Below are 19,551 nucleotides of genomic sequence, written 5' to 3' on the forward strand. Positions count from 1 at the left end.
CTGGCTTTTACCTGTATATGTGCTTTGCTTCAGGTTTTTCCTGGTCTCAAACTGAGCCCCCCCTTACCATGTTTACCTTTTGTAAATGACTTGACTAAAATAGGAGATAAGGCCAACCTTGTGTGCTTTTTGTAAGTCTTTCAGTTTCCAAATGTTGAGTCTTCTGGTGTGTAGTAGTGGGTTTCAGTAGGCCTTTAATGGGTTCAACGTGAATGATCCATTGGTAACCCAACATATTAGCGTCACCTCGTTTCCATGCTCTCACAAAGAAGCTCTGATTTCCGCAAAGCATCAAGTTGATGCGGATATTTGGACAGTGCAGTTGTGTGTGCCGCATAGCCTCAAGACAAAATGGCCTTTGCTTTGAATGAGGGACTTAGCGCTGCTGTTTTCTTCCCAGCACGACGTCCTCTCAGCCCGGCTGCCATTTGTGGAAATATTAATAACACTAATAAGAAGAAGAGGGAGTGACAAGCTCCGTGATGTTGCCGCGCTGAGGAAAAGCCGTCAAAATGGCACACTGACTCTTAATCTTGACTGGGCTAAATGAGTTTTTTGGGGGAGGTAATTGCTTTATGGTGGGAAGATCTGAACATAATGAAATACAAATTTACTTCCAACAAAGGAGGGACGGACTGAGAGACAAAATTAGAGTCAAATTGTTGTGAAGGGAGCTGACTGACTGTCACTCTTGAGGCCTGCTATGAATTAAAATAACTGTGAATGTGGTGATTAATCGGTCGATTTTCATGAACAAATACAAACCCCGTTTCCATATGAGTTGTGAAATTGTGTTAGATGTAAATATAAATGGAATACAATGATTTGCAAATCATTTTCAACCCATATTCAAACTTTTTTTTTTTTTTTTGCAAATAATCATTAACTTTATAATTTGATGCCAGCAACACGTGACAAAGAAGTTGGGAAAGGTGGCAATAAATACTGATAAAGTTGAGGAATGCTCATCAAACACTTATTTGGAACATCCCACAGGTGAACAGGCAAATTGGGAACAGGTGGGTGCCATGATTGGGTATAAAAGTAGATTCCATGAAATGCTCAGTCATTCACAAACAAGGATGGGGCGAGGGTCACCACTTTGTCAACAAATGCGTGAGCAAATTGTTGAACAGTTTAAGAAAAACCTTTCTCAACCAGCTATTGCAAGGAATTTAGGGATTTCACCATCTACGGTCCGTAATATCATCAAAGGGTTCAGAGAATCTGGAGAAATCACTGCACGTAAGAAGCTAAGCCCGTGACCTTCGATTCCCTCAGGCGGTACTGCATCAAAAAGCGACATCAGTGTGTAAAGGATATCACCACATGGGCTCAGGAACACTTCAGAAAACCACTGACAGTAACTACAGTTGGTCGCTACATCTGTAAGTGCAAGTTAAAACTCTCCTCTGCAAGGCGAAAACCTTTTATCAACAACACCCAGAAACGCCGTCGGCTTCGCTGGGCCTGAGCTCATCTAAGATGGACTGATACAAAGTGGTAAAGTGTTCTGTGGTCTGACGAGTCCACATTTTTAAATTGTTTTTGGAAACTGTGGACGTCGTGTCCTCCGGACCAAAGAGGAAAAGAACCATCCGGATTGTTATAGGCGCAAAGTTGAAAAGCCAGCATGTGTGATGGTATGGGGATGTATTAGTGCCCAAGACATGGGTAACTTACACATCTGTGAAGGCACCATTAATGCTGAAAGGTACATACAGGTTTTGGAGCAACATATGTTGCCATCTGTCAGGCTTGGACGAAGGAAGGGACTCAGATGCAGAGATGTGAATCTAAATAAAGCTTTATTTTGAAAAACTCTTTAAGCCTCCAGAGCAGAGTAAATTCAAATACTATGAAATCACAACACTAGATATCGAAAAAATGTTCCAAAAGGGAAAAACCGAAAATCACTCCAAAAGGAGGAAATACAAAAGTAAGGACAATTATAATTAGCACCGTATCTGTTATCAAAAACTTTAACAAAAAACGCTCCAACAGGAGGAAGAAAATAAAGACTATAAAACTTACTACTCTAATAAATGTAAACAAAAAATCACTCAAAAACTTTGAGGAAAAATCATTAGGGAAAAATTATAACTCACCACTGCGGTAGAAAAAAGGCTGAATAACAAAAGTCACTCTGAGGGAGGAGAAAAAGTTAATTCAAAATTACAGGGTGGGATATTCTGGAAACAAGGACATAGACGTGGGACAAGGCAAGGCATGGACATGAACATGAACATGGAACGCAAGACAGGCACGGACCCTCGAGACAATCTGGCACAGAACAAGGGGAGGCATGGGCTTATATAGAACATGAGGGTAATGGGAAACAGGTGGAAACAATCAAGGGTCAGGAATGACGTCAGACTGGTGACACAAGAGGAAGGACCCGTGATCTGAAACAAGAGGAGTTGCTTTTCAAAATAAAACATGTAAATCACAAGACAGAAAAAACCAAGACAAGACTTCCCTCACCGCGGTGTGACACCATCCAAGCAACGTTACCATGGACGCCCCTGCTTATTTCAGCAAGACAATGCCAAGCCACGTGTTACATCAACGTGGCTGAGATAGGCTCCAGCGCCCCCCGCGACCCCAAAGGGAATAAGCGGTAGAAAATGGATGGATTGATGGGCTTCATAGTAAAATAGTGCGGGTACTAGACTGGCCTGCTTGTAGTCCGACCTGTCTCCCATTGAAAATGTGTGGCGCATTATGAAGCCTAAAATACCACACCGAAGACTGTTGAACAACTTAAGCTGTACATCAAGCAAGAATGGGAAATAATTCCACCTGAGAAGCTTAAAAAATATGTCTCCTCAGTTCCCAAACGTTTACTGAGTGTTGTTAAAAGGAAAGGCCATGTAACACAGTGGTAAAAATGCCCCTGTGACAACTTTTTTGCAATGTGTTGATTACATTAAATATCTTGTCTTTGCAGTCTATTCAATAGAATATAAGTTGAAAAGGATTTGCAAATAATTGTATTCTGATTTTATTTACGAATTACACAACGTGCCAATTTCACCGGTTTTGGCTTTTGTAGTTCCGTCTTGAAAACGTCACACCCCAAAGTCAACGCAGACCGTCGTCTTTGCGGCGTCATTTAGTGCAGCGGCGGCTTGCACGAGAAAGACCCCAAAGCCGATGAGTCACATCGTCACCGGGGTGCATTAAAGAATGAAGATGGAGATTTGGATACGGTGACAACATCAATGTCAAGGTGGAAGACATGGGAGCTGATGAATATTCATGGCGCCCGCGGTAAAGTGCTGTGAAGTGGGCCAGAGAGGAGCCGAAGACCGCACTTTAGGGCCTGTTCTTGCACGTATGAATATTCATCCTCCATTGTCCCTAAAACAATTTGCTTAACACTTTGGACTTCTTTCCATCCGTAAAAATGCGTGTTGGCTTCTTACCTCTGCATGGTTGGCCACGGACTGTCATGTGGACTTCACACAGGTCTCCAACAATGAGTCCAGTACAGGTGAAAGACCAAAAAAAAAAGGTTCATTAGACTTACAAGGTGAAAATAATAAATGATACAAGCTCGTAACATGCAAGTCAAGATAATGGTTGTAATATTTAAAAAAAATGGATAGATGTTGATCGTCCAACACATGGGTGTCAAACTCTGGCCCATGAGGTGATATCAAATTTGGAGGTAGCGGGGGTGTATATTGTAGCGTCCCGGAAGAGTTAGTGCTGCAAAGGCTTCTGGGTATTTGTTCTGTTGTGTTTATGTTGTGTTACTGTGCGGATGTTCTCCCAAAGAGTGTTTGTCATTCTTGTTTGGTGTGGGTCCACAGTGTGGCGTATATTTCTAACAATGTTAAAGTTGCTTATACAGTCACTCTCAGTGTAAACTGTATCGCTGTTGATGAAGTATGCTTTGCATTTACGTGTGTGTGCGTACAGGAGCCGCTCATATCATGTGACTGGGCGGGCACGTTGTTAGAAGGGATGAAAAGCGGACGTGACGTCAGCTCGTAGAGGACGTTAAAAGCAGTGCCTGTAAAGCACTGTGGAATACGAGATATAATGGCTGATGAACACCTTCGTTGGATAATGAAGGTTGCCTCAGCTCAAAGCCTGAGCCCCGACATTATTGAACTAGCATCCAAGAAAAGATGGCTTGGGCACATCAGATTAGATCAGTGTGTTGCAAACTGAGCAGTTTAAAGTCCTGAATGGTTGTTTTATTCATTATTTTATTTCCAAACGTATTAGCCTGTGGAAAAAGTTAATGTTGACATTTACCTCAGAAGGCTGCAAATAGAAAAGAGGCATTCCATTTTTATTTAAATTGTATTTGATATGCCATTGATATTTTTTTATTATTATTATTATTATTTGAAACTCGATTTTGCATGTCACTATAAAGTTATATAAGCCTTGCTTGTTCAATATTTAATGCAAAACTTGTTTGGGTCCCTATCAAAAAGGTTAATTTGTACAGTTTTAAATTTTGGCTCACTCTGTATTTGAGTTTGACACCCCTGTTCCAACACATTCTGACTAGTACACACAAGCTATGGAGATGATATCAGAAGAAAAAACTGCATTTAGTTTAGGTAATAATGATAATAATGAATATATTGGAATATGGGATCCATTATTTAAATTTGTTTTAACTATTAAATGAACCAAAAATATGACTTATTTTATCTTTGTGAAAATATTGGACACAGTGTGTTGTCAAGCCACTGTGACACTATTGTTCTTTTTTTTTTTTTTGTAATAAATGTTTAATGATAATGTCAATGAGGGATTTTTAATCACTGCTATGTTGAAATTGTTACTAATATTGATACTATTGTTGATAATAATAAGGGCCCGTACGGCCCATTGTAAAAGGAATCCCAACGGTAGGTCTGACTTAGACCTAGATTTCATAATAGTACATCCTCCGGCAAAAGTCAACAGGAAGTTGGCAATTCCCCCTTCAAGACAAAAATGTACTAAAAACAGTCACTTTTGCCTCTTTGAGCTGTAATTTGACCCCCTTAACATGCTTCAAAACTCACCAAACTGAACGCACACATCAAGACTGGCAAAAATTGCGATCTAATAAAAAAACCTAACCTAGGATTTAATCTGGACAAAAGTATTGGGACACTTAGGACTAAAATTGAAAAAAGTATTGGGACACTTACAACTAAAACTGGACAACTGTATTGGGACACTTAGGACTAACACTGGACAACTGTATTGGGACACTTAGGACTAAAACTGGACAAAAGTATTGGGACACTTGGGACTAAAACTTGACAAAAGTATTGGGACACTTAGGACTACCACTGGACAAAAGTATTGGGACGCTTACACTGGACAAAAGTATTGGGACACTTACGCCTAAACTTGACAAAAGTATTGGGACACTTAGGACTACCACTGGACACAAGTATTGGGACACTTCCACTGGACAAAAGTATTGGGACACTTACGACTAACACTGGACAAAAGTATTGGGACACTAAGGACTAACACTGGACAAAAGTATTGGGACACTTATACTGGACAAAAGTATTGGGACAATTAGGACTATCACTGGACAAAAGTATTGGGACACTTATACTGGACAAAAGTATTGGGACACTTAGGACTAAAACTTGACAAAAGAATGGGGACACTTTGGCCTAAAATTTGACAGAAGTATTGGGACACTTAGGACTAGCACCAGCCAAATATGCGGGCCCGACCAACGCTGCTTGCAGCTTTAATCATTTTTGTTTCACTACTTTTACCACTGGACACAAGTATTGGGACACTTCCACTGGACAAAAGTATTGGGACACTTACGACTAACACTGGACAAAAGTATTGGGACACTAAGGACTAACACTGGACAAAAGTATTGGGACACTTATACTGGACAAAAGTATTGGGACACTTAGGACTACCACTGGACAAAAGTATTGGGACGCTTACACTGGACAAAAGTATTGGGACACTTACGCCTAAACTTGACAAAAGTATTGGGACACTTAGGACTACCACTGGACACAAGTATTGGGACACTTCCACTGGACAAAAGTATTGGGACACTTACGACTAACACTGGACAAAAGTATTGGGACACTAAGGACTAACACTGGACAAAAGTATTGGGACACTTATACTGGACAAAAGTATTGGGACAATTAGGACTATCACTGGACAAAAGTATTGGGACACTTATACTGGACAAAAGTATTGGGACACTTAGGACTAAAACTTGACAAAAGAATGGGGACACTTTGGCCTAAAATTTGACAGAAGTATTGGGACACTTAGGACTAGCACCAGCCAAATATGCGGGCCCGACCAACGCTGCTTGCAGCTTTAATCATTTTTGTTTCACTACTTTTAGATTGTTTTGTGTCATGTTTGTGTCTCCTCTCAATTGCTCTGTTTATTGCTGTTCTGTGTGTTGCTGGGTCGGGTTTGGTTTTGAAATTTGAATTGCAATATTATGGTATTTTTGTGTATTGTTTTGTTGGATTGATTAATAAAAAAAATTAAATTAATTTTTTTTTAAAAGATAAGGGTTGTTGACCCCAGACTAAGATTTTGGTACCGGTACCAAAATGTGTTTCGATACTTTTCCAAATAAAGGGTACCGAAAAAACTATTGGTTTTATTTGAACAGAAAAGCAAAAATTATTGCAAAAAAAGAATATTATATATACCGGTACTAGTATAGTATCGAGGTACTAATGAATCAAAAACGGTACTATACTCGGTTTGAAAAGTACCGGTTAACAATGTATTTATTTTAATTACAGGCACGTCGTCACGTCATGACATTGCTGCTTTTATTAGCAGAGGAGCATGTTCTGCAGCGCACACACACGGAGTACTTACAAGCAGACACAGTGTGTAGACAGAAAAGGGAGAACGGAAGCATTTTGGCTTAAAAACTAAAGATAAAGGTGAAGTTATAACACTGAAACACCCTCAGGAAGAGGTGCTTTAAGACATGGCTAGCTATTTAGCGGCAGTCCGCAGTGTTTTAGCTACTTCTAAATCACTAATCCTCGCCTCCATGGCGACGAATAAAGTCAGTTTCTTACAAGTATCATTATCACTGCAGGACGAGGAATAGCTAAAAGTGTTTCACTACACACTGTGGGAGGATACAATAGCTAAAGATAACGCTCCTGAATGTAAACAAATGCCATGGGTGGATCTACACCTGACATCTACTGTAGTGATACCAGGTACCATAGCGTATATAGTCGATACTACTATGATTACATCGATATTTTTTATCGTCACAATATTTTTCCCCTTTTTGTTCAATCCATATTATGTTTATAAACTCAGTAAATATGTCCCTGGACACATGAGGACTTTGAATATGACCAGTAACTACTTGGTATCGGATCGATACCGAAATTTGCGGTATCATCCCAAAATGAATGTAAATTATCAAAAAACAAAAGAATAAGTGATTATTACATTTTAACAGAATTGTAGATAGAACATGTTAAAAGAAAAAAATAGTAGATAGTAGATAAATGACACAATATGTTACTGCATACGTCAGCAGACTAATTAGGAGCCTTTGTTTGTTTACTTACTACTAAAAGACAAGTTGTCTAGTATGTTCACTATTTTATTTAAGGACAAACTTGCAATAATAAACATATGTTTAATGTACCCTAAGATTTTTTGTTAAAATAAAGCCAATAATGCTATTTTTTTGTGGTCTCCTTTTATTTAGAAAAGTATCGAAAAGTACCGGTACCAAAATATTGGTATCGGGACAACCCTAGTAGTTTGCCATGCAGAACATTCACATTTTTTTTAGCATTTTCAAAAAAAATGCCAAATTTCCATGACATTCCCATTGAAAACTCCCACATTTTTTATCCGATTCAAACTGTTCCAACTTCAAAATATTTAGCCTGTTCAGAAATTGTGTGCTCACCTTCAACAATTATTTTTTTCAAATTTCCAGATTTCCCAGAATTCCAGGTTTTCTGGAAAATGTTCCCATTCAAAATTAATTGACCATTTTTCAAACTTCCACATTTTCCACATTTTCCAACCGATTCAAACCATTCCACCTTTAACATATTCCACTCATCCTGGACATTCAAACTATTGTATTGTTTTAGTGAAATTACTCATTTCGGCATTTTTCAACCCAAAATTCCAGGATTTGCCAGAATTCCTGCTTTTCCAAAGCCTTATTACCACCCTTTTTTCAACGCATTTCAACCGTTCCACCATCAAAACATTCCTCTTAGTCAGGACAAAAAACTTAGTTGCTTTTTTTTTTAACTTGAAAAATTCCCAGTTTTAACCAAATTCCAGGAATTCTGTAATACCGTTTCTTAATTAAAAATGTTACTACTTCAACATTTCTCGACCGTTTTGAAAACAAATCCAACACCAACCATTTAAAGTCATCCAGAACATTCACTTTTTTTTTAGCATTTTCAAAAAAAAATCCCGCTTTTTCACGAAAATTCCTAAATTTCCATGACATTCCCATTGAAAACTCTCACATTCCAACTCCAAAATATTTAGCCTGTTCAGAAATTGTATGCTCACCTTCAACAATTATTTTTTTCAAATTTCCAGATTTCCCAGAATTCCAGGTTTTCTGGAAAATGTTGCCTTTCAAAATACATTGGCCATTTTTCAAACTTCCACCATTTCCACATTTTCCAACCGATTCAAACCATTCCACCTTTAACATATTCCACTCATCCTGGAAATTCAAACTATTATATTTCCAAGTTTACAAAAATTCCCAGAATTTTTTTCACCCTTTTTGCTGTCGACTATTCCTTCCACATTTTTCAACCAACTTCAATTGTTCCACCGTCAAATCATTACTCTCTATCCTTTTTTTTTTTTTTTTTTTTTAAAGTGTAAACCATGATCATCAAAATTGTAAGAAATAAAAGCTTGACATATTTAGTTTCACATTTGAAGTTGAATTGCTGACATGACATATTGTTACCGGTCCAATATCAGCAAAAACCCAAGTATCAGACTGTATCGGCTTCCATCTAAAAGTCATTTCCAAAAGGTAAACACGTTGGGCTATAGGCCAGGACTATTGGACAAGCGGTAGAAAATAGATGGATGGATGGATGGATCATCCAAACAGGCTTGATGAAACCATTAAAACTAGGGTTGATCATGTATGCAGTACTCCCGCCACCCTGCAGGGGGCAACAACGAGGCATGTGTGTCACAATTAAGTAGAAGTAGACTTTTCATTCAAACACTGAAAAATATCAAAATAAATCGCCAAAATCGGACATTTTACGATCGGACAACAAACTATGAATGTTCTGCACCGACCAAGTGCTCAAGTCCTTGTTTCTTGTCGGATCCTTTAAGCCACGGACAAGGTGTCCCGGACCGGAAGTCCCAGGTATAAGCTCCATTACCCGACGTGGTCAGACATTTGTAAGTAGATATCTTTTTTTTTTTTTTTTTTCCTATGCTTCTGTATTTTAATGTTGGTCATTATGTGTTTTCTGAGGTGGTACTTGTGGAGAAAGTTTGAGAATTACTGTTATAGGAAAGACGCCAAAATATTTACAAGCATTACAAAAAATACAACGTCCATTGTGTATATGACATAATGTCTATAATAATAATTTTACATCAATAAAATAGGTTCAGTGTTAATACATTGACACAATAAAACGATAGAAATGAAACATTGACACCAAATCTGCACAGCTGTGGCTCATTACAAATTAAGGTGTGGCTTTGTCACCCTCTACTGGTCTAATTCAGGACGACATGTATTAAACGCGATTTGATCGCCAGAGTTAAAACAACCCCAAAACAACATGACCACGAATACAAAAAACATCACAAAGTTATCAATTAAAATACATTCATACTTAGTCTTTTTGTCGTTGTACAGTCCGATTTTTGTGATTTTTTAAAGATTTTTTTCTGGGTTCATAGTGCCATCTTCTTCTACTCACCCTGCTGTTGCTTCATTGTGACACAAACGCTTCGCTGTCGCCCCCTGCCGGGTGGCGGGATTACTGCATTCATGAGCAACCCCGGTTTTGAATGGTTTTATCAAGCCTATTCGGGTGATGTTCAGCGGGCCGAGTGAAAAGCTGTGGACGTGGATTAGATATGTGAAACAATATTAAAACAAAAATAGATTTTTACCCTGTCTTTTTCCGTTTTCATACGTGTTTGAAAAAGCTCCAGGGAGCCACTAGGGCGGCGCTAAAGAGCCGCAGGTTGCTGACCGCCATTCTAGGGACAAAAGTTGTTAAAATGTTTAATAATGATGCCATCTTGTGTAATTAACGATAATGTTTTATTTGGTTGAATTCTACACAAGAATATGTGTATTTTATTTTCAAAGAAGCGATGTTCCCACACAGCAAAAAGGTATTGCGCTTTCCGCGAAACGGACCCGTATCGGCGACCACTTGCTCTCAGGAACGGATCCGCCACCGAAGCGTGTCGCGGACCCGCCGTGGCTCCGAGCTGGATCCGCTCCGCATCCATGATCAAAACCTAACCAGCAACGTACTCATAAAAACCCTGGCTCATCTGGCTCGGGTCCGTTTTGGACCCGTTTATCTTATTTTCAAAATCCCTTCTGTTCTTGCTGTAGGATAAAATAGGAAACTAACACTATCACTATAGGCTCTACTACATACTTGCCAACCTTGAGACCTCCGATTTCGGGAGGTGGGGGGTGGAGGGAAATAACAAACACGGAGGCTCCAGTTTACACGAGGACCACTTTATTTACGTTCTTTCAAAAACCTCCGCAACGTGACATCAGTTACGCTCTTAGCGCCTTCAAAATAAGAGCTCAAGGCATATACTGTATAACAGCACATAACAGGAACTTAACATCACAAAGAAGAAAGCCCATGAAAATAGGTTACAAAAGTTATTTAATAAGAAGCCAAAAAGTGCAAAAACAATAATGTTCGTGTTGGAGGAGTTGTGAATTAGGTACACCTGCAGACTGCAGGTGTATCTAATGTTGTGTCCCTGCAGTCATTCACAACTCCTCCAACACCAACATTATTGTTTTGCGCTTTTTGGCTTCTTATGAAATATTTTTTTTAAATAGATTCAATCTTGCACGTGGAAAGTTTACGTGTGGGCTTTAGTTGATATAACAATTCTACGGCGGGGGTGCAGAAGGCGAGCCTCACACAGTGCGTCTTTTGCAGCCGTTTTATGATTGTTCAGCACAAGAAATACTTTACACACATACAGTTGTTGACAAAATGCACTGTACATTATATACCTCAGCTAACTAAACTATGGAAATGTATAATATAGTTCATATAGCAATACGGTCTCACTGCACAGCAGGCCAGCAGTTAGCCGAGTCATTGCGCAATCCATGTTGAGGCACTGAGTGACGTGCCTCAACTGGCTGCTGATCACCGCACCGTCTCTTCTCAGTATTTGAACGGCAAATGTGAAAATTCAGCGATTTTGAATAAAAATAATCTAAAACAGGTGAAGTTAAATGGAAAATAACTTTATAGTATAATCACTGGATACATATAACAATTTTTTTTTTTTTTTTTTTTTTACATTTTTTTTCTTTCCATGATGGGGCGGGGCCTCACCTGCCTCTAGTGACTGCACGTCATTGATATATATATATATATATATATATATATATATATATATATATATCTACATTCTGAAAATATGCAAATAAAACTGTGTTTAAATAATTGATACTTCAAACTTGCATAAATAAATATTAAGGAATATAACATAACTTGGCTTCTGAGAGCTTCAAAATGTAATGAATAAAATGCTAAAGTTGTTGATAAACAAGCAATTATTTTAATAATTAAGTATGGTCATGAATTATCATGATAATTTCAAATTAATTATTTCAAATATGTTTATTTTAATGTATAATTCTATGGAGTCAGAAAAAATACAAATAAAAATACAATTAATTTTGATGTTTTTAGCAAAATATAGTAAAAATGTATTTAGTTATTTAAAAAAAAATTAATAAATATATTTATTTTTAAGTATAAACATAAGGATAAACATAATACAAATTGTCTCTAGTCTGGATGATTTAGTTCTTGTCACCCAGTTGTCCTCCCGTCATGAAAGAAGGCTGTCCTCACTCAGGTCCGCATGGAGCTGGAGGGGGCGTGGCTTCCAGCTCCAGCTGAAAATCGGGAGATTTTCGGGAGAATATTTGTCCCGGGAGGTTTTCGGGAGAGGCGCTGAATTTCGGGAGTCTCCCGGAAAATTCGGGATGGTTGGCAAGTATGCCCTACTACAGCAATATAGGCTTAAATATGTATTACTTTGTATTTTTAAACTAACAATATTGTCAATAGGCAGAAACAGAAAATGGTCAATTCACTCTATAACGTAAATATATAATATATAAATATATATATATAAATAGGAAATGTAAATATTTAATCTTAGGCTACAACTTCAACGAAATGCTGCTCCATGCACAGCTAACATATCAGAAAATTAATAACTGGTGAATGACAAGAAGTTCAATAAAAGGTAGTTTATTGATACATTTCTATTCCTCCTGATCTGTCTGTGGAGGTGGAGGCGGGACTCGTCTCCTCGCTGCCCGATCCGCCGCCAGGTTGAGCCACCTGATCGCGTGTTTGGTGACCTCAGCGTCCGTGGCCGACCTTGTCACCACATTTTTTCTCACAGCACCTGTAATAATGTTAAATGGGTTGTACTTGTATAGCGCTTTTCTACCTTCACTTCCAAACAAGATTACAAGACAGATACGTTTATGGTATGCTTACACAATACAAAATATGAGATAGGTATTAAGGAGATTACATTTGAAAAAGAAACATGACTTAAAGTTACAGGAGGTGGTTAAAATAAGAGGTGCGGAAACTATGAGTTTGTGATCAGGGTGTCGGTGTGCAAGACATCCAAAATGTTCAAACAATATCGTTTCCATATGAGTTGGGAAATTGTGTTAGATGTAAATATAAACGGAATACAATGATTTGCAAATCATTTTCAACCCATATTCAGTTGAATATGCTACAAAGACAACATATTTGATGTTCAAACTGATAAACATTTTTGCAAATAATCATTAACTTTAGAATTTGATGCCAGCAACACGTGACAAAGAAGTTGGGAAAGGTGGCAATAAATACTGATAAAGTTGAGGAATGCTCATCAAACACTTATTTGGAACATCCCGCAGGTGAACAGGCAAATTGGGAACAGGTGGGTGCCATGATTGGGTATAAAAGTAGATTCCATGAAATGCTCAGTCATTCACAAACAAGGATGGGGCGAGGGTCACCACTTTGTCAACAAATGCGTGAGCAAATTGTTGAACAGTTTAAGAAAAACCTTTCTCAACCAGCTATTGCAAGGAATTTAGGGATTTCACCATCTACGGTCCGTAATATCATCAAAGGGTTCAGAGAATCTGGATAAATCACTGCACGTAAGCAGCTAAGCCCGTGACCTTCGATCCCTCAGGCTGTACTGCATCAACAAGCGACATCAGTGTGTAAAGGATATCACCACATGGGCTCAGGAACACTTCAGAAACCCACTGTCAGTAACTACAGTTGGTTGCTACATCTGTAAATACAAGTTAAAACTCTCCTATGCAAGGCGATAACCGTTTATCAACAACACCCAGAAACGGCGTCGGTTTCGCTGGGCCTGAGCTCATCTAAGATGGACTGAGAAAAAGTGGAAAAGTGTTCTGTGGTCTGACGAGTCCACATTTCAAATTGTTTTTGGAAACTGTGGACGTCGTGTTCTCCGGACCAAAGAGGAAAATAATTATCCGGATTGTTATAGGTGCAAAGTGTAAAAGCCAGCATCTGTGATGGTATGGGGGTGTATTAGTGCCCAAGACATGGGTAACTTACACATCTGTGAAGGTGCCATTAATGCTGAAAGTTACATACAGGTTTTGGAACAACATATGTTGCCATCCAAGCAATGTTACCATGGACGCCCCTGCTTATTTCAGCAAGACAATGCCAAGCCACGTGTTACATCCACGTGGCTTCATAGTAAAAGAGTGTGGGTACTAGACTGGCCTGCCTGTAGTCCAGACCTGTCTCCCATTGAAAATGTGTGGCGCATTATGAAACCTAAAATACCACAAAGGAGACCCCCGGACTGTTGAACAACTTAAGCTGTACATCAAGCAAGAATGGGAAAGAATTCCACCTGAGAAGCTTCAAAAATGTGTCTCCTCAGTTCCCAAACGTTTACTGTGTGTTGTTAAAAGGAAAGGCCATGTAACACAGTGGTGAACATGCCCTTTCCCAACTACTTTGGCACGTGTTGCAGCCATGAAATTCTAAGTTAATTATCATTTGCAAAAAAAAAAATAAAGTTTATGAGTTTGAACATCAAATATGTTGTCTTTGTAGTGCATTCAATTGAATATGGGTTGAAAATGATTTGCAAATCATTGTATTCCGTTTATATTTACATCTAACACAATTTCCCAACTCCTATGGAAACGGGGTTTGTAAATAGCCGAGTGCGTACCTGAACACACGTCACTGAACTTATAACCAATAGGAACCATTCCACTGTGAAGGGGCGTTGGCGCTGTCTCGCACTACAAGGAACCATAGACAAGGAACGCCTCCTGAAAACTTGCTCCGGCGATGTTATGGGTCAGGTGACATGGTCGCGACACTGTGACGTCGGCTTAGAAGTCGGACACAATTTTTCAACTCCGAACGTATCACGTTAGGTCGCCAGCTGCAGCACACGAGGCAACGTGAACAAGTCCAATTAACTACTCAATTAGAGGCGGAGAGAATCTCAGCCATTGTCAACGCCGTTTACAGTGCCAGCGACAAAAGGAATCAAAAGTTGTCAGAAAGGTAGGATTTTTGTTATTATCATTATTCAGATCGTTAACAGGAATGTTTTCACTAGCTCAGGGGTCGGCAACCCGCGGCTCTAGAGCCGCATGCGGCTCTTTAGCGCCGCCCTAGTGGCTCTCTGGAGCTTTTTCAAAAATGTATGAAAAATGGAAAAAGTTTTAATATGGTTTCTGTAGGACAAACATGACACAAACCTCCCTAATTGTTATAAAGCACACTGTTTATATTAAACATGCTTCACTGATTCGAGTATTTGGCGAGCGCCGTTTTGTCCTACTAATTTTGGCAGTCCTTGAACTCACCTTAGTTTGTTTACATGTATATCTTTCTGCACTTTCTAGTACGTGTTTTATGCCACTTCTTTTTCTGTCTCATGTTGTCCACCAAACTTTTAACGTTGTGCATGAATCCACAAAGGTGTGTTTTGTTGATGTTATTGACTTGTGTGGAGTGCTAATCAGACATATTTGGTCACTGCATGACTGCAAGCTAATCGATGCTAACATGCTATTTAGGCTAGCTATATGTACATATTACATCATTATGCCTCATTTGTAGCTATATTTGAGCTCATTTAGTTTCCTTTAAGTCCTCCTAATTCAATTTATATCTCATGACACACTATCTGTATGTAATATGGCTTTTAATTTTTTGCGGCTCCAGACAGATTTGTTTTTGTATTTTTGGTCCAATAAGGCTCTTTCAACATTTTGGGTTGCCGACCCCTGACCTAGCTCATGTGATTTTGTATTACTTTATTTTGTAAGGTCATGTTACCTCCAAACTAAACCAAATCGATACCAATCCGCCGGATAAAGAACCGAATGGTTAGAAGTAGGAGTCGTTACAAATTGTTAGAATAAACAAACTTTTCAAGATATTCAATTTTATTTAGTTCCACCTGTATTCTGAGCAACCAGTTTCCAACATGGCAAAATCATATATACCGTATTTTTCTGAGTATAAGTCGCACATGCCGAAAATGCATAATAAAGAAGGAAAAAAACATATATAAGTTGCACTGGAGTTAGGGATGTCCCGATCCAGGTTTTTTGCACTTCCGATCCGATACCGATATTGTTTTTGCATTTCCGATCCGATACCGATACTGACCGATACTGGCCTATCCGAGCATGTATTAAAGTTTAAAGTTATTTAGCCTACTTAGTTGTCAGAATCATGTTGAAAAGGGTTTTAGTACTCTTGATAACAACTAGCCAGCTGAATTAGGGGAGTTTGAATAATACACAATGGTTGGTAACAAGAAACTGACCTGTTTATTCAAGGATAAACACAAAATAGACAAAATTATACATGACAAAACAGAAATGGCATCATTGAAACTAGGGTTGGGCGATATGGCCTTTTTTTGATATTGCGATATTTTAAGGCCATATTGCGATACACGATATATATCTCGATATTTTGCCTTAGCCTTGAATGAACACTTGATGCATATAATCACAGCAGTATGATGATTCTATGTGTTTGGATTGATTGATTGAGACTTTTATTAGTAGGTTGCACAGTGAAGTACATATTCCGTACAATTGACCACTAAATGGTAACACCTGAATAAGTTTTTCAACTTGTTTAAGTCAGGGTCCACTTAAATTGATTCATGATACAGATATATCAGATATATACTATCATCATAATACAGTCATCACACAAGATAATCACATTGGATTATTTACATTATTTATAATCCGGGGTGTGGAGGGGGGCGCCGGATGTAAGTGTCAAAAAGACAGCCAAAAGAGTTTGATATGAGAATAAATCTAAAGTTAAAATATAGGGTAGAACTGCACCCATTTGCAGGAAATGTAGTCTTGATTTTCAAAATTTTCTTTCAAGGCTTGCATGTCTACATTAAAACATTCTTCTTCATACTGCATTAATATATGCTACTTTTAAACTTTCATGCAGAGAAGGAAATCACAACTAAAAAAAATCACACATTTTTTTTATACGGTGTTGATGTGGAAATGTTTGCCTCGGCATTTTGATGGTGTGGACGTGTGGCACCGAATGGAGATAAGCGTCTCGACAAACCTTACAATATTTGAACAATGATGACGAAAACTTTTCTCTGTCGTGTCCGTGTGTCGAAAATTGTTATGCGCTTATTTTTTTTATTTGATTTTGTGCGTGGCATATAATTGCTATGCGCAGAGGACGCTTGAGCAGTGCGCAATTGCACAGGCGCGCACCTTAGCGGCTGCGCTAGCATCACAGCTAACGTTAGCCCTGCTGCTACCTCTCTGCTGGGAGAGGACGTATACGTATGTGACGTATGACGTGACAGTATGTGACGTGTGTCGTGACAGTATGTGACGTGTGTAAGAAGGTGCGCTTGCTGTCTGTGAGAGGGAGACACAGAAAAGCGTGAGAAGAGCCTGTCGTGTAATGCCAGCAGCTAAAAGCAACTGCGTGAGAATCCACAGACCTGTGGCTGTGTTGAAGGTGTGCTGGAAAATGCGGAACGGAAATTAGGGAGCAGCAGAAAAGTGGAATGTATTATTTAAATCGGTGCGTTGGAAAACACGGACCGGAGTTGTTTTTTTAAACTGGATCTGGATCGGCATTTTCCCATGCCTTGCCGATACGCATTTTTTGGCAAATATCGGCAGCCGATCCGATCCAAATATCGGATCGGGACATCCTTAACTGGAGTGTAAGTCACATTTTTTGGGGAAATTTATTTGATAAAAGCCAACACCAAGAATGGACATTTGAAAGGCAATTCAAAATAAATAAAGAATAGTGAACAACAGGCTGAATAAGTGTACGTTATATGAGGCATAAATAACCAACTGGTATGTTAACGTAACATATTATGGTAAGAGTCATTCAAATAACTATAACATATAGAACATGCTATACGTTTACCAAACAATCTGTCACTCCTATTCGCTAAATCCCATGAAATCTTATACGTCTAGTCTCTTACGTGAATGAGCTAAATAATATTAATTGATATTTTACGCTAATGTGTTAATAATTTCACACATAAGTCGCTCCTGAGTATAAGTCGCACCCCCGGCCAAACTATGAAAAAAACTGCGACTTATAGTCCGAAAAATACGGTACTGTGTTTTGTACTGATATTACGTTGGATAAATATGGTAGCAACCGATACTCAAAGGCTCCATTACTGGCGTCAGAAGTAAAAAGGTGTTTTCACTTATTTTCCGACAGCTGAGTAATATTTTCTTGGAAATATTGCTCGTCGAAAGTGTGTCCCTGGCCGTGAAGGATGTCTGACAAACATCCCACAACTGTCCTTGAGCACCATTCAGGATTTGTGCCTTGAGACCTGCCTGGTCCACCTGGGCCCTGCATTTCTTCAAGTACCGCCGCACATCTCCGTCTATTGTCCAAACACAAAAAAAATAATACGCCGTTTTTGAATCTCTCCTTTTACATGCAATCTTGTTTCATTTGCTGATGATTTGAACGTTTGCTAAAAAAAGATTAGATGTGGGGCAGCTTGGGGCCGAACTGAAATGCTAACAGTTAGCACGGTGGCTAACAAAAAATACAAGCAATATGTGCGAAAAAACATACCATGCTTACAATGCAAGGATAGAAAAGCTAAAATGCTAGTGTTAGCATGCTAAAATGCTAACTGTAAAATGCGTCACGTATCAAAATACACTATATTGCCAAAATTATTTGGCCACCCATCCAAATGATGAGAATCAGGTGTCCTAATCACTTGGCCCGGTGTATCAAATCAAGCACTTAGGCATGGAGACTGTTTCTACAAACATGTGTAAAAGAATGGGCCGCTCTCAGTGATTTCCAGCGTGGAACTGTCATAGGATGCCACTTGTGTAACAAATCCAGTCGTGAAATTTCCTCGCTCCTAAATATTCCAAAGTCAACTGTTATTATAAGAAAATGGAAGAGTTTGGGAACAACAGCAACTCAGCCAGGAAGTAGTAGGCCACGTAAACTGACAGAGAGGGGTCAGCGGATACTGAAGCGCGTAGTGCAAAGACTTTCTGCACAGTCAGTTGCGACAGAGCTCCAAACTTCATGTGACCTTCCAATTAGCCCACGTACAGTACGCAGAGGGAGGTTTCCACGGCCGGGCAGCTGCATCTAAGCCATACATCACCAAGTCCAATGCAAAGCGTGGGATGCAGTGGTGTAAAGCCCGTCGCCACTGGACTCTAGAGCAGTGTTTTTCAACCACTGCGCCGCGGCACACTATTGTGCTGTGAGATACAGTCTTATCTAATTTCACCTATTTTGGGTTAAAAATATGTTTTGCAAACCAGTAATTATAGTCTGCAAATGATGTGTTGTTGTTGAGTGTCGGTGCTGTCTAGAGATCGGCAGAGTAACCGTGTAATACTCTTCCATATCAGTAGGTGGCAGTAGGTAGCTAATTGCTTTGTAGATGTCGGAAACAGCGGGAGGCAATTTGCAGGTAAAAAGGTGTCTAATGCTTAAACCAAAAATAAATAAAAGGTGAGTGCCCCTAAGAAAAGGCATTGAAGCTTAGGGAAGGCTATGCAGAAAACTGATGGCTACAAAGTAAACAAAAACAGAATGCTGGACGACAGCAAAGACTTACTGTGGAGCAAAGACGGCGTCCACAATGTACATCCGAACATGACATGACAATCAACAATGTCCTCACAAAGAAGGATAAAAACAACTGAAATATCCTTGATTG

General features: G+C 39.1%; 1 protein-coding gene across 11 annotated transcripts in view; it reads left to right on the top strand.

Moving 5' to 3' along the window:
- The window catches only part of adgrb2 (adhesion G protein-coupled receptor B2), a 771,897-nt gene that overhangs the window by 165,896 nt on the left and 586,450 nt on the right, over window positions 1–19,551 (top strand). For 3 of the 11 annotated variants that reach the window (XM_061982431.1, XM_061982436.1, XM_061982434.2), the window contains exon 1: window positions 9,102–9,423. The exons of 1 other annotated variant lie outside the window; for it this stretch is intronic. In XM_061982431.1, coding sequence (XP_061838415.1) covers window positions 9,301–9,423 — 123 coding nt within the window. In that variant the 5' untranslated portion in view covers window positions 9,102–9,300. Of the gene's footprint in view, window positions 1–9,099; window positions 9,424–19,551 lie in introns of those variants that run through there. 7 more of the 11 variants (XM_061982435.1, XM_061982437.2, XM_061982433.1 and 4 more) reach the window with 4 other exon arrangements.

This window comes from Nerophis lumbriciformis, linkage group LG21 (assembly GCF_033978685.3).
Source record: "Nerophis lumbriciformis linkage group LG21, RoL_Nlum_v2.1, whole genome shotgun sequence".
Taxonomy (NCBI): domain Eukaryota; kingdom Metazoa; phylum Chordata; class Actinopteri; order Syngnathiformes; family Syngnathidae; genus Nerophis; species Nerophis lumbriciformis.